Source organism: Talpa europaea (genome assembly GCF_964194135.1).
Source record: "Talpa europaea genome assembly, chromosome: 12".
In the NCBI taxonomy this organism is placed as follows: Eukaryota; Metazoa; Chordata; class Mammalia; order Eulipotyphla; family Talpidae; genus Talpa; species Talpa europaea.
Window position 1 is genome coordinate 72,501,062 of NC_140079.1, and position 12,864 is coordinate 72,513,925.

A 12,864-nucleotide genomic window follows, 5' to 3' on the forward strand; every position below is an offset into this window, starting at 1 on the left:
TTTTACAGCTCACTCTGGTCCCGTGACCCTCCCCCTTGACTCACATCCTGGCAGCAACTGCCTGGCCATCTGGCACGGGCAGGTGAGGGCACCTGGCGGCCAGCAGGTACCTTGGAGCCAGCTGCTGCTAAGCAAACCACGGGGGAGGATAGAGTGTCAACATGGGGAGGGGACAGACTCCTCCTCCTCCCCATTGGCCCCTCCCTGCAGCCCAGAGCTCAGGTGGGCCCTGGAGGTAAGGCTGTGGCCCCTCCCTAGGCCTGGTAACGCCTCCAATTATTGGCCTTGCCCCACCCCCATTGGGGCTGCCAGGGGGCCACGTGGCCACATGAATGACCAGCCAGGCTTTCCCGGAGGCTGGGCCTCCCAGGACTGAGCAGGAAGTTTCCTGCCTGAGAGGTAGGCGCTGGGCCCCGTGACTACAGGCTGGAAGGAAGGGCAGAGGCCAGATAGGGCGTGGAGCAGGAGAGAAGGGAGGTAACTGGTGCCCCAGCAGGTGGTCAAGGGACTGTAGAACAGGCACCCAGGGCTAGAGAGAGGGTCTGTGGCAAAACTGGAGGCAGCAGGTGCTGGGCTACCCTTCCCCTACCATCTGCAGCTACAGGAAGCACCAGCCTGACTGCTGCCTACATTTAGCCTGGCCAGGCAGAGCAACAGGGGCTCCCCCACTTTCTTAGATGTCTTTAGCTTCTAAAAAGTGTATTCTCCACAAGTCCAGGGCACCAGAGGTGGCGTTTCCTTTTTCAGAGAGTTAAACTAAATCTGGAGCCCCTGTCACCTTCAGGCAGCTGACTTCCGGCCCAGGTGGCTGAACCCTGGGGACAAGGGAACTCCAGGCTGGGTCCTTGAGCACAGAGGGAGCCCAGGGCTGCCCAGGAGCAGGGAATATAGCAGAATGGTCAGTCTCCAACTCCCTTGGAAAGGACAGTGACCCATGCCCAGGGCAATCTTGGGCGTGTCTGCGGCCGGCCTGGAGGAGGAGCCCCTTTGAGCCTCCACTCAGCCTCCTCCCTCCTGCCCTCCCTCCCTCCCCTCCCCCTGCCCTGGCTGGCGCCTGGGCTGCTGCAGCTTGCCGGCTACACCTTGTCCAAGCCCGCACTCTTCCCTGTGTTCTCCTTGGCCTCTGCAGATGAGTAATGCCTCAGGGCTCCTGGGGACAGTCAGTGCCCCCCTGGAGCTGGCAACCTGGCCCCAGCTCAGCCCCTTACCGACTGTGCCTGCTGAGCCACAGATGGACCGTGTGGGAAATGGCTCCCACGGAGCACCCCAGCTCTTCCTCACCACCTCGCTGGCCCGCGGTATCTCCGGCATCTTTGTGTGGACCGCCCTGGTGCTCACCTGCCACCAGGTAAGTCTCCATGCTTCCCTTAGCGTCCCACTTTCTGTGGGACATGCCCTGGTGGGGCACTAGGACTAAAGGACCTCAGGCACTGACCTTGGTGCAGACAGGTGGGGCCCAGCTGGACAGAGGAACAGTGCCCAGGGGATCTTACAGGTGGCACCTGGCCAGGACAGAGGGGCAGAGGAGGGGGCTTCCTTTAGAACTCAGCTTGTGGGAGCTGGGCCTGAAGATAGGGTGTTTCTGCCAGGCAGGGGGCAGAGGCCGGCTCTTCACCAGACACTTGTTAGCCTTCAGCCTTATGCTGAGTCCCATCTCACAAAGACACTGACCTAGTCAGCCCAGCGTCTTTCCCAGCAGGAATGGAAAGGCCTTCCCTCCAGAGGACAGCTGGCCAGGAAGGCTGGCAGGGTTGGACTTTGCTCTTAGGAAGCGGGGGCCAGGAGTAGGAGCTGGGTGCGTGCTTGGCTAGAAGGCATCAGGAGGGGGTGCCCCTCAGTTTCCTCATGAAGGAATCAGGGGAGAGAAGACACACTCCCGAGTCCTGAGCTGCACTAGCTCCTTCCCCAGGGCAGTCACTGCTGGGAGACAAGACAGGTCCCCAGATGGAGAAGCACCAGGAGCACCCAAACACAGGGGTGGGGTAACACATGCAGAAAAGCACAGGGCCTACCTGATTGGGAGTGAGAGCTTGTGGGGCCCATGAGAGGGCTGCCTGGGCTGGACACGCGGGACAACTTGAGGAGCCTTGAACAATTGTGTGGTGGTTTGGGCCAAGCCTGGAGGTGCTAGGGAGCTGGGGGTGCCAGGAGCAGAGCTGCCTTTTAGGGTAGTTCAGCTGGCACTGGTATAGGGAATGGACTGGTGGGGTAAACCCTGGGCAGGGGATAGTCAGGAGATTGGCAGGCAGGGAAGCGGTGGCCAGAGGCTGCCAAAGCAAGAAGGTGAGATACACTTTGTGGTGAGAGACTCTGCTGTGTAGCCTCAAATAACCAAAATATAGTGTGTAAGGCAGGCTCAGTCAATTATGATGTAGTGAAGAGTAGCGGGAGTAGGCAGTACTGTCAGTGTGTGTGTAGCCCAGCTGCCCAGGGCACCAAGGCCTGGATCACTTGGGCTGAGCTCCTGGCCTACCCTGGTCCTCCACACAGCCAGGTCCTCTTACTTGAGGAGTCCCAGGCACTCCACCCGTTCAGAGCCCACAGGACAGCCAGAGGCCAGAGAGGACATCTATCAGTTCTCCAAGGCCACCTGGATAGGCAGTGCCAGCACTGGGAGCAGAATTCAGATCTCCCAATGGTTGGTCATGCCATGTCCTTCTCACAGCACCAGCTGGGGAGGGAATGACTGATAAGGAGCCTGTGTCTGCTCCCAGCCAGCAGCCACCCCTGTGATGTGCCCCAGCGACCTGGACCACATGATGTCTGCATACACTGGTCCTTCTGCTCAGCCTGCCCTTCACCTGCCCGCTTTCCAACTCTACTCAGGGCACTGCCCCACCCCCCCACCACCAGGAAGCCTTCCAGAGGTGCTATGGGATCCATGTGTCCAACTCTCCATCTTTGCTTCTTTTCAAAGACAGTGTCTTTGTAAAATTTGCCTGTTCTGCTCCCCACTCCGTCTCTTGTGAATCCTCTCACCACCACCCCTACCTCTGGCCTACACTCCAGCTCTTCTATGCAAAAACAAAACAAAACAAAACAAAAAACAGTGTCACTATTTTGGTATATCCTCATAGAAAACGTGGGCAATCTGGGAAGGTTTACAGACAAAAACGAGAATCACCTTATCGCTCAGGGGTAAGACTGGAATGGGTTTCCTTCCATTTTCATCACGTTTTCAACATGTTCTGGATCCTGCTGGATTTGTCAACATTTACATGTCACATAGTATCAGAGCATTTCCCCATAATGGCATTTGGGAGTGTCATTTTACTGACTGTGTACAGTTGTACAGTGTCAACAGCTGGGCCCACCACTGTGTGTGGGTCCCGTAGGGCTCTTTGCAAATCCTAATACATGGATCTTTTATTTCTGAAGAAACTTTTTCCATAGGACAAATACCCAGGAGGGAGCAGAGGATGTTAGCCCTTTTATGCCCCATGTTGAAATATGGGGTCACTTTCCCCCATGCCTGTGCTCACTTATGGGCCATAAATGCCCCATCTTCCCCAGGTGACACCAAATTGACCTTAGAGAATTCTCGTTGAATGAATGAATAAATGAATGGATGAATGAATGAATAAGTGGCCCCAGTGCAGAGTATCCTACAAGGCAAGGGGCTAGCTGGTGCCAGGGAAGTCCCCGCTCAGGCTGCCCATATAGCAGTGGCAGGTGAGCCCCTGTTCCCCAGCTGCCCTTGTTCAAACCCAGATCTACCTGCACCTGCGCTCCTATACAGTCCCCAACGAGCAGCGCTACATCATCCGCCTTCTCTTCATTGTGCCCATCTACGCCTTTGATTCCTGGCTCAGCCTGCTCCTCCTCGGAAGCCACCAGCATTACATCTACTTCGATTCTGTGCGTGACTGCTATGAAGGTGAGGCTGCCATGCTCCAGGCCATGCTGTGACACTCAAAGGGCCAGGCATGAGGATGCTTCCAGGGGCATGAACTCCCACCAACAGTCTGGGGGGCACTCCACCCTCCAGGAGGGGCTGCCTGATAGCCAGGATTAGCAATGCCAAGGGTGGGCTGGCCAGCATGAAACCAAGACTCCTGGGTTCCCGGGGGTGGGGGCTGCCACTGGGCCCACCCAGAGCCTGGACAAAACAAACAGGGCTCTAGATGAGTGTGGGGTAGGGAGTGGCATCAGAGCTTCAGTGATTGCTACAGGTCCTTCCCCTATTGGATGGCAAGTGGTCCCAGGGCGAGGCTAGAAGCATATGAAGAGAGATTACTGCTGTGTGTCCTGGGCCTCAGCTTGTCCTCCATGAAATAGGTGCCAAAAATCTGGGGGCCAGAGTGGAGTCGTCAGGGAGAATCTTCATGCAAGCTGAGAATCTGGTAGATTGCTGGGCTCAAAACCATCCAACCCTGTTCCGCAGCCTTTGTCATTTATAGCTTCCTGAGCCTCTGTTTCCAGTACCTGGGGGGTGAGAGTGCCATCATGGCTGAGATTCGGGGAAAACCCATCCGGTAAGCATCTCACCCCAGAGCCTACCAGGTCCCCTCCAGGCCAGGCAGCCAGCTGGGCTGGGGACGTGGCCTCAGGGACTTCCCCTCTGCAGGTCCAGCTGCTTCTATGGCACCTGCTGCCTCGGGGGCATGTCCTACTCTATCGGCTTCCTGCGCTTCTGCAAGCAGGTGAGACAGGGCTTGCTTCTTACCTGGCCCCTTCCAGCTACCTCCCATGATCTCTTGCTGCCCAGTGTGTGTGTTTGGGGCGGGGGGGCATGGAGGGGATGCTGGCCCCATACACCATTCCCAGACCCATTAAGGTTGGGGCCACAACCCTCCTCCCTCCCCTCTCCCAGGCCACACTGCAGTTCTGCGTTGTGAAACCCGTCATGGCTGTGGTTACCATCGTCCTGCAGGCATTTGACAAATACCACGATGGGGACTTCAAGTAAGGACAGTCTGCCATGCCAGAGGGAGAGGTGGGCTCGGCCTGGGGGGCAGCAGGTGGTTGGAAGAAGGCTCTCAGTAGAGAGCTCAGCTCGGCTGCATGCTGAGCCAGGAAGGACAGGTGCCTATTCCTGATGCCGGACTCGCTCCTCCCCTACCCTGCTGTGGCCCACCCCAGGGAGAGCACAGGTTGGATTTAAGGACACTTAGACCAAGGGAGCAGAGCTCCCGCTGGCCACTGGGGCAGAGAGGAAGTGGGCAGTGCTGCCCTGGCACACTCTTGGAGCTCTGCATCAGGTCACATGCACATACCGCACGCACACACACACACACTCACATGGAAGTACACGCACACCCATGCAATTGTATGTGCACACAATTTCACATGTGCACACATGCATGGAGACTCACATGCAAACACACACATAGTCATGCTCACTTATTCATGGACACACTCATGCCCACCTACGCGAGTACCCGGTAATACACACATGTGTGTGTGTGCACAAACTCATACACTCACATGCACAGACACACATTCACACAAGGAACATGCATGCCTGTGTGCCCACAGGATAGAGGCCCAGTCCCTCAGGCTGCACAGGGGGTGGGGGAAGGGTAGGAGGGCAGCCACAAAGCCTTACCAAACAGCACCCTCCTGCTCATGCTCTACCCTCAGCTTCTCGGTCACTCCCTTGAGGTGCATCTGTCAGCCCTGCGGGAGGCTCCAGACCTGGGTGGCTGCTGGTGCCCAGGTTTGGGGTGGTGATGGCAGTGGGAAAATGGCACAGCTGATAAGGATGGGGAGGGCAGAAGAGGATTGGGACCAACCCTGACTCCTGACACCTGCTTTGACCCTCAGCATCCACAGCGGCTACCTCTACGTCACACTCATCTATAATGTCTCAGTCAGCCTGGCCCTCTATGCCCTATTCCTTTTTTACTTCGCCACCAAAGAGCTCCTGCGGCCCTTTGAGCCTGTCCTCAAGTTCCTCACCATCAAAGCAGTCATCTTCCTCTCTTTCTGGCAGGGTAGGTGGGGTTTCTGGGGCAGGGTTGGAGCCCAGAGAGCCTGGGTTCAAATCCCACACCCACTTTCAGTTTCCTGGTGCCCTCAGGCCTAGCCCGTTCTCCCAGGGAGTGGTCAGTGATACAGCCTGGAGAAGGGGAAATAGCAAGCTCCCCACACAGCGGGTTTGTGGATAGGACAGAGGACCGGGGGAGCCCTGTCCCCATCAGACCCTGGACCAGGTGGTGGCCCCCACTTTGCAGAAGAGGATGGGCACTGGACAGTGAGGGGTGGAGCTAGGGGTGCACCTAGTCTGGGGTTGGAGAGGTCAGAGTGGGCACTTGGGGAGCGCCTGGATATTGCTATGCCAACACCCAATCTTTGGAGGTGCCTGGCTCCTCTGAACCTTGGCTCCTTGGTATGGGAGCTCAAACACCATGTCACCATGTCATACACCTTGCTGGTTGGCAAGCCTCTCAGTGTGGGGGCGGGGGGCGGCGCATCACCTCTTCCTCTCCTCAGATCCCTGCCATACCCATGAGGCTGGCCTCAACAAGGTTCTTGGCTGGGGGCAGCTCTGTCCAGCTTCCTATCCAGGAGGGTGTTTGAATGGCTGTCACCATCCCCAGGGATGCTACTGGCCATCCTGGAGAGGTGTGGGGTCATCCCTGAGGTCCAGGTCGTCGATGGGAGCAAAGTGGGAGCTGGCACACTGGCGGCAGGCTATCAGAACTTCATCATCTGCATCGAGATGCTCTTTGCCTCCATTGCCCTACGCTATGCCTTCACCTGCCAGGTGTACTCAGAGAAAAAGGAGAATTTGCCAGGTATGCCGGGTCCTGCCAGTGGAGTGGAGGGAACTTCACAACTTCATAGTTGTGGGCCTGAGATGGGGTGTGACGGCCAGTTCTCTGGGTGCTGTCTCACTCATGGGCGAGGGGATATCTGTTTGTTGGACAAAGGGACATTCACATGGAAAGGCTGGGCCCAGGACAGGTACCTTGCCTGCAACTCATCCAGCTGAGGAGACCAGGCAGGCTAGCAGCTGGTATGAGATGGGCTAGCCCAGATGTTTGAGCCTGGCTACCTCCAGCGATAGGGGGCTGATGCTTCTGAGTCTGGGGTGTCCCACTCACCACACCCAGGTGCTTGGACAGACCTGTCAGGAGAAGCCAGGGCCTGGCTGGCGCTTCTGCTCCTAACAAATGGCCTGTTGGGCAGGAGGTCCTGTGGCTGGTCAGCTTGGTGCATGTGATGGGCTCACCCCAGGCCCAAGACAAGATGGGAGTAAGTCAAAGCATTCTCCCACTGTGGCCCCTATAGAGATTCTGGGTTGAAGCCCCAATGCTGAGGCTTGGGTTTGGGGGGCTCCAGGCAGGCCAAGGCTAGGAGCTAGGGATTCAGGAGCACCACCCCTAGGCATCCCTGAGGTCTGAGGGGAGCAGGGTAATAGGGTAATGTCCCTGGGGGCTGACTATATGATGGATGAGATGGGAACCCCCCACCCACATGCTGCTTGCCCCCCTCCCAGCACCCCCAGCGCCCATGCAGAGCATATCTAGTGGCCTCAAGGAGACCATGAGCCCACAGGACATCGTGCAGGATGCCATCCACAACTTCTCACCTGCCTACCAGCACTACACACAGCAGGCCACGAACGAGGCCCCAGGACCCAGCCAAGGAGGGCACCCCTCACCCAGCACCCACTCCAGTGCTGCAGGTGGCTCTGGCGGGGGCAGGAAGAGTCGCAACCTGGAGAAGAGGATGCTGATCCTCTCGGAGGAACTGTAAGAGGGGCCATGAGGTCACCCGACGGGATCTGCAGACCAAGCCCTAGGGACAGGACAGGGCCCCTTGTCCGCCAGCCCTCTTGCCAAAGGCCAAGCATCTCCCAAGAGCCCGGTCAGGTCTGTGGAGCACACTGCCCATCCTAATGCCAGCTTGTGGAGAGGGGCTGAGGGACCCTGCTGGATGCTCAGGGGCCACCTAGTGGGTCTACAGTCCCAGGAGAGAGCACCTGAGCATATCTGGGGGGCCAGGGACCCTTTGGGTTCACTTGACCATCAGGTCCCTGGATGGACTGGTTCCTGGCTGGGAAGCTGCAGGGAAGAACAAGCGTGTGGAGGGGAAGCACTCGAGATGTGGGAACACTGGTGGGTGGGGCCACACAACTGGAGGTAGGGTGACTCGACAGTCTTGCTGTGGCCCTCCTGGGTCTGTGGAAGGAGAGCTTAGGTTCCTCCACAGCTCCACAGCAGCCTACCAGACCCCCAGCCTCAGAGTCCCCCCACCACAATGCAGGTCTGAGAAGCCCCTGGGGGCTATTTCCGGGTAATGGAGCTTATTTATACATAAACACCCTGGGTTTTCTAGTGGTTCTTTTGGCTTCTGTTCTTTCAGGGTTAGTCAGTGAGTGACAAATGAGGCTACTGAGGTTGGTCAGAGTATGGGAGGGTTCCAGCCCACCCCAGGGCCTGAAGCCATGATCTCACTCAGAGCAGCATGGGGCAAAACATACTGGTTAAAACCAAATGCACTGCCTGCACACAGTGATCCCAGCTCACCTGCCCTTGAGACTTTTTTCTCCATAGAATGGGCCTCCTGCCAGCCTCGCCAGCAGTAGATGATGAGGCCGGCCAAAGCTGGGAGTGCTCAGGCACTGGTGGGGGGCCTTCTGGTTCACTTGCTCCAGATGCCAGACTGGTGTTCAAGATCTGAGATCTGGGGATCCAGAGAGCTGAGCCTGGAACACAGGCCTGCCCTTAGGATGCTGCAGGGACTGACCGGGGAACACGAGGCCTTCTGCAGGAGCATGGGAAGCACATGGGGAGGAACGGCAGGAGCAAAGGCACAGCAGTGGGGTACAAATCATGGTTGGTCTGTGCATCTGGGGTGTGCACTGGGATGGGTGGGAGCTGGGGGAAGGGTATAGGGGAGATGGGTAAGGCCTGGGCGCCAGAGCCTGCTGCCAGGCCAATGCAGCAGACAGGAAGGCTGGGCGGGCACCACCCAGCAAAGCCTACCCCACGTCCTGGCTGCCGGCTCCCACGGTCACCAGGAAAGGAGAGGCAGTGAGGATCTCAGACTCACAAGAGTGGGAACTAACCAAAAGTATCCATGCTGGAAGGGGGTCACCCCTGCCTCCTTGTCCCTGAGCCTGGCAGCTCAAGGCTAGCAGCCTCACACAGGGCCCAGTTGGACTGCCTGATAAGATAGGCAGAGTCTCCTCCTGCAGCCCAGCTGGCAAGTCTCCCGTTGTCCTATCAGGTCCTCGGAGGCTAGCAGATCCACAAGCTGCCACCCACCCCTCCCCATGTGGCTCCCATGGCCAGGTGTCTGCCATCTCAGTCAGCAGGAAGACGCATGGAGCTTCCTGGAGACCTGGCAACCAAGCAGGGAGGTTATCTGGAGGTTGCAAGAGTCAAGATGCTAGACTCAGCTGTGTGTGTTGGGGGCAGGCAGGCGGGTGGTGGGGGAAGTTGGGGGCTGCTGCCTATAGGTCCTTACCCTGGAGGGCTGCTTCTTGGGGCCTGAGTTGCCCAAAGCTACGTGCAGAGGGTAAGTGGGTCAGGGAGAGCCAGGTCTCCTACAGTTGGGTGAGGTTCATTTGCTGAGGTTCATTTGACTGGCTTTATGAGGGGAAGGAAGTGGGCATTTGCTGAACATTCAATGTGTTCCAAGGACTAGGGCAGCCCCAGCAACTTGCCCAAGGCCAGAGTTGCAAGAGGTGGACCAGCGCTGCAGAGGTCTGCCCTCCATGGTCATGGCCCCCACAGACATCACCATCTGTGGACCGTTATGACAATAAAGGCGTGAGGATGGTGCCCAGTGCTCTTGCCACCCACAGGTGGGGAGGCGCCCTAGAACCAGGCAAGTGTGGCCGAGTTTTTCCAAGGGCCAGGCACGGATGCTCATGAGGAAGAGGGGGTGGAGCACACGCATAATTTCTGATGAAAAAGCAGAGCTCTCCAACACCAGGCTCCCCTGCGGGGGCCGAGTAGAGACCGACCCCTTAGCTCTGACTTTTGGGCTTACTTCAGGTCACCATACAGGATGCTTTGCTCTCTGCCCTAACAGTCTTCTCTCTCAACCCCCTGCAAACTCACCTGAGAGCCCCGCCGTCCCTGACAAAACCAGGGGAGGTCTGGCCTGCAACTGGGTGCACATTGTGCAGAGGAGAGAGCCGCTCTGACAGGAGCATCTGGTCAGGGTGGAGGGGAACTCTGCCCACCGTCCAGTGTGTGCCCAGGAGCTATGGGCAGAGGCAGCACTTCCTGACACACACCCTGACCCCTGGTGGCTGTCCTGCCTAGGACCTCAAAACATCCAGGTTTGCAGGCTGGGTGATCCTTTCCCAAGAGTGCCTGATGCCAGGCCTGCCCTCTGGGAGAGAGCAACAGCAATCAGGGCCTGGAGGTAGAGGGTGGGGCGGAGGGCTGCAGCCCCTGGGGCACTTGGTCCAAAGTCCCAGCACACGAGACAGATCTGAAACCGGAAAACTTTATTGAAAGGTACAAAAGCGTCACAGCAGAGACATAGGGCAATAAATTAGGTGGTGGCCATGAGGGGACAGGGCGGGCATGGGCACATGTCACAGGAACAAGGATCACAACACAGGATCTTTTCAATAATTTATAACATGATAGAAGCAGCACAAAAATAAATATTGAAATGAAACTGCTGAGCGGCCACGGAGGCGAGGAAGGCGGTGCTGACCTTACAGGGAGGCCTGTCACCTGGAAAAGGCAAAGGCGCTCCTTCGCTTGGAAGGACAGGAGCCAGAAGCGCAGGAGACAGGGAAATGAGCCTCCACTTGATAAAGAGGACCTTGCCTTTTTTATTAAATTAAAAAAAAATCCATATATTAAAACTGTGACAATGAAAGCTCAATGATCTGGAAGGAAAAGCACAAGGGAACGTGCTCATCGTCGTCCCTGGCCCCCGGGACGGGGACAGGCAGGAGCTGCGTCCTCGCCAGGTGGCCACAGTAGCGCCCTCTGGCCCAGAGGCTGAGGGCAGCAGCCAGCACTCTGTCTCAAAGGATAAGGAGCTCCAAGAACCCTAAAGTGGACAGGGCTTTTCCCAGGGGTGTGGCAGCCCAGTAGGACCCCAGATTGGTGTCGGGGAGGTGGCCCTGGGACCCCACTGGGAAAGGCAAGGCAGGAAGACGAAGGGAGGAGGTGGACCACCCAGTCTTCCTCCTCAGAGCCAAGAGCTGGCTGGCGTGTAGAAGCCTGGAAAGGGCGCTTCACCCCGATCCTACCCACACTCAAGTGCAGCTCTGCACTAAGATTTACAGTATCAAACAGGAAAAGAAGTTACGAAAAATCTGTACGATAAAATGTGTATATAATTTTATATATATATACTATATATATATATATATATATATACTTCTCTCTTTCTCTTAAATATTTCCCCATGGCCCTTATTGACATCCAATGTGGATTACCTACCATGGCTATGGTATCAACAGCTTTTTTTTTTTTTTTTTAACACCAGGTCGTTTGGGTGCTCCCAAACCCTTTTGCCTTCACCCAGAACAGGAACAAGGTCACAAGGCTTTCTATTGGCTGCTGACAGTAGACACAGAAGCAAGACACAGCCCTTGGGGCCGGTTGTTCTCAATCCTGCTCTCCTGGCATGGCTGACACCTGCCCAAGGCTCTGCAGCTTGCTGGGGATCTTTCTGGGTCGGGGGATCAGGTCAAGTGGAAACCAGGAGCTGGAACCCTGCAGTTTCCAGCCTGTGGAAGGGTTTTCAGTTCACCCAGACCAGAGCCCCAGGACCCAGTGTCTCAGCATCTTCATGGGAAGGACAGGAAGGGGTACCCCAGCAAAGGTCACCAAGATTATCAATGGCTCAGAGCTCCAGAAAGAAAGAGCAGGTGAAGGTTCCAGGCAATTAAGCACCAAAGTTGCAGAGTCCTCTTGTCCCTTCTAAACTGACAGACAATTCAGATGCTCCTGGGAGCAGCCCATGCTGTCCTCCCGGCCCAGTGCCCATCTCTGACCCCACCTCACCTCATCCTCTGATCCCCACCTGTCTCCCTGCTCGCTTGCTTCCTCCAGCAGCAGCCAGAGGTCCCTCTGCTCCACGGCCACTCCTGAGACCATCACCAACGTCACGCCATCCACACACAACATCTTCCCTTTCCCACCTCCAAGCCCCCAGGGTCTCCTTGGGGCAGCATCAGGGCAGGCTGGCTCCTAGGCCTGGCAGCTACTCCTCACTGGGGACCTCCTTCAGGTCACCCCATCACAGGAAAATTCTCAACACTCATGCCTGAGCTCCCACCAAGTGACACTGGGGTACTGGTCTGACTACAGGCACATGTGTGAGCATGGTGAGTGTGTATGTACATGCACACACATGTGCATGCACATATGAACACACACACACCCCCAAGCAGCCCTTCTAACACCCACTTCAGGGGCACAGGTCTCTGGCTAAGGCTAAAGCAGGGTCATGGTGCATGCTGACACTGGGGACAAGTGGTTCCTCCTGGGACAGCCAAGCTCAGTCAGGGCTAGAAGGGGTCAGGCACCGGCCTGTGGGCAGTGGGGGCACAGCTACCTGCAAAAGTAGGCTGCTCACAGGAGGGGTGGAAGACAGATTCCCGCGGATGGGTCACAGTGCCAGGGGACAGGACCCTTTTGAGGACCTTGCTCCCACACATCCTGACATCCCCCCTTCCCGGCATAAGACATTGACCCCTGAGAACAGTCTGGAGAGCCCTGGCTGAGCCCAGAGAAGGCGGGGTGCGTGTGCGTGTGCGTGCATGTGGGAAGGTGTGCAGCACACAGGTTCCCAAGACCCTAATCTTCATCCTGTACCTATAGCCTCGCCCCAAAAGGGAGAGCTGGGAGTCTGCTCCCATGGGACCCTCCAACAAGCATGAGGGACATGTCCACCACCAGCGCCCACCCCCTCACCCCCATCGGCCAGGCA

General features: G+C 57.1%; 1 protein-coding gene across 1 annotated transcript; it reads left to right on the forward strand.

Annotated features, from left to right (window-relative positions):
- Positions 1-1,129: 1,129 nt before the first annotated feature.
- On the forward strand, positions 1,130-7,704 carry TMEM184A (transmembrane protein 184A; the record flags this gene model as incomplete). Its single annotated transcript, XM_084249115.1, has 8 exons — positions 1,130-1,348; positions 3,712-3,877; positions 4,385-4,475; positions 4,568-4,643; positions 4,814-4,905; positions 5,767-5,936; positions 6,543-6,740; positions 7,445-7,704. The coding sequence occupies 8 exons, from the start codon at positions 1,130-1,132 to the stop codon at positions 7,702-7,704; spliced, it is 1,272 nt and encodes a 423-aa protein (XP_084105241.1).
- Between the last annotated feature and the right edge of the window lie 5,160 nt (positions 7,705-12,864).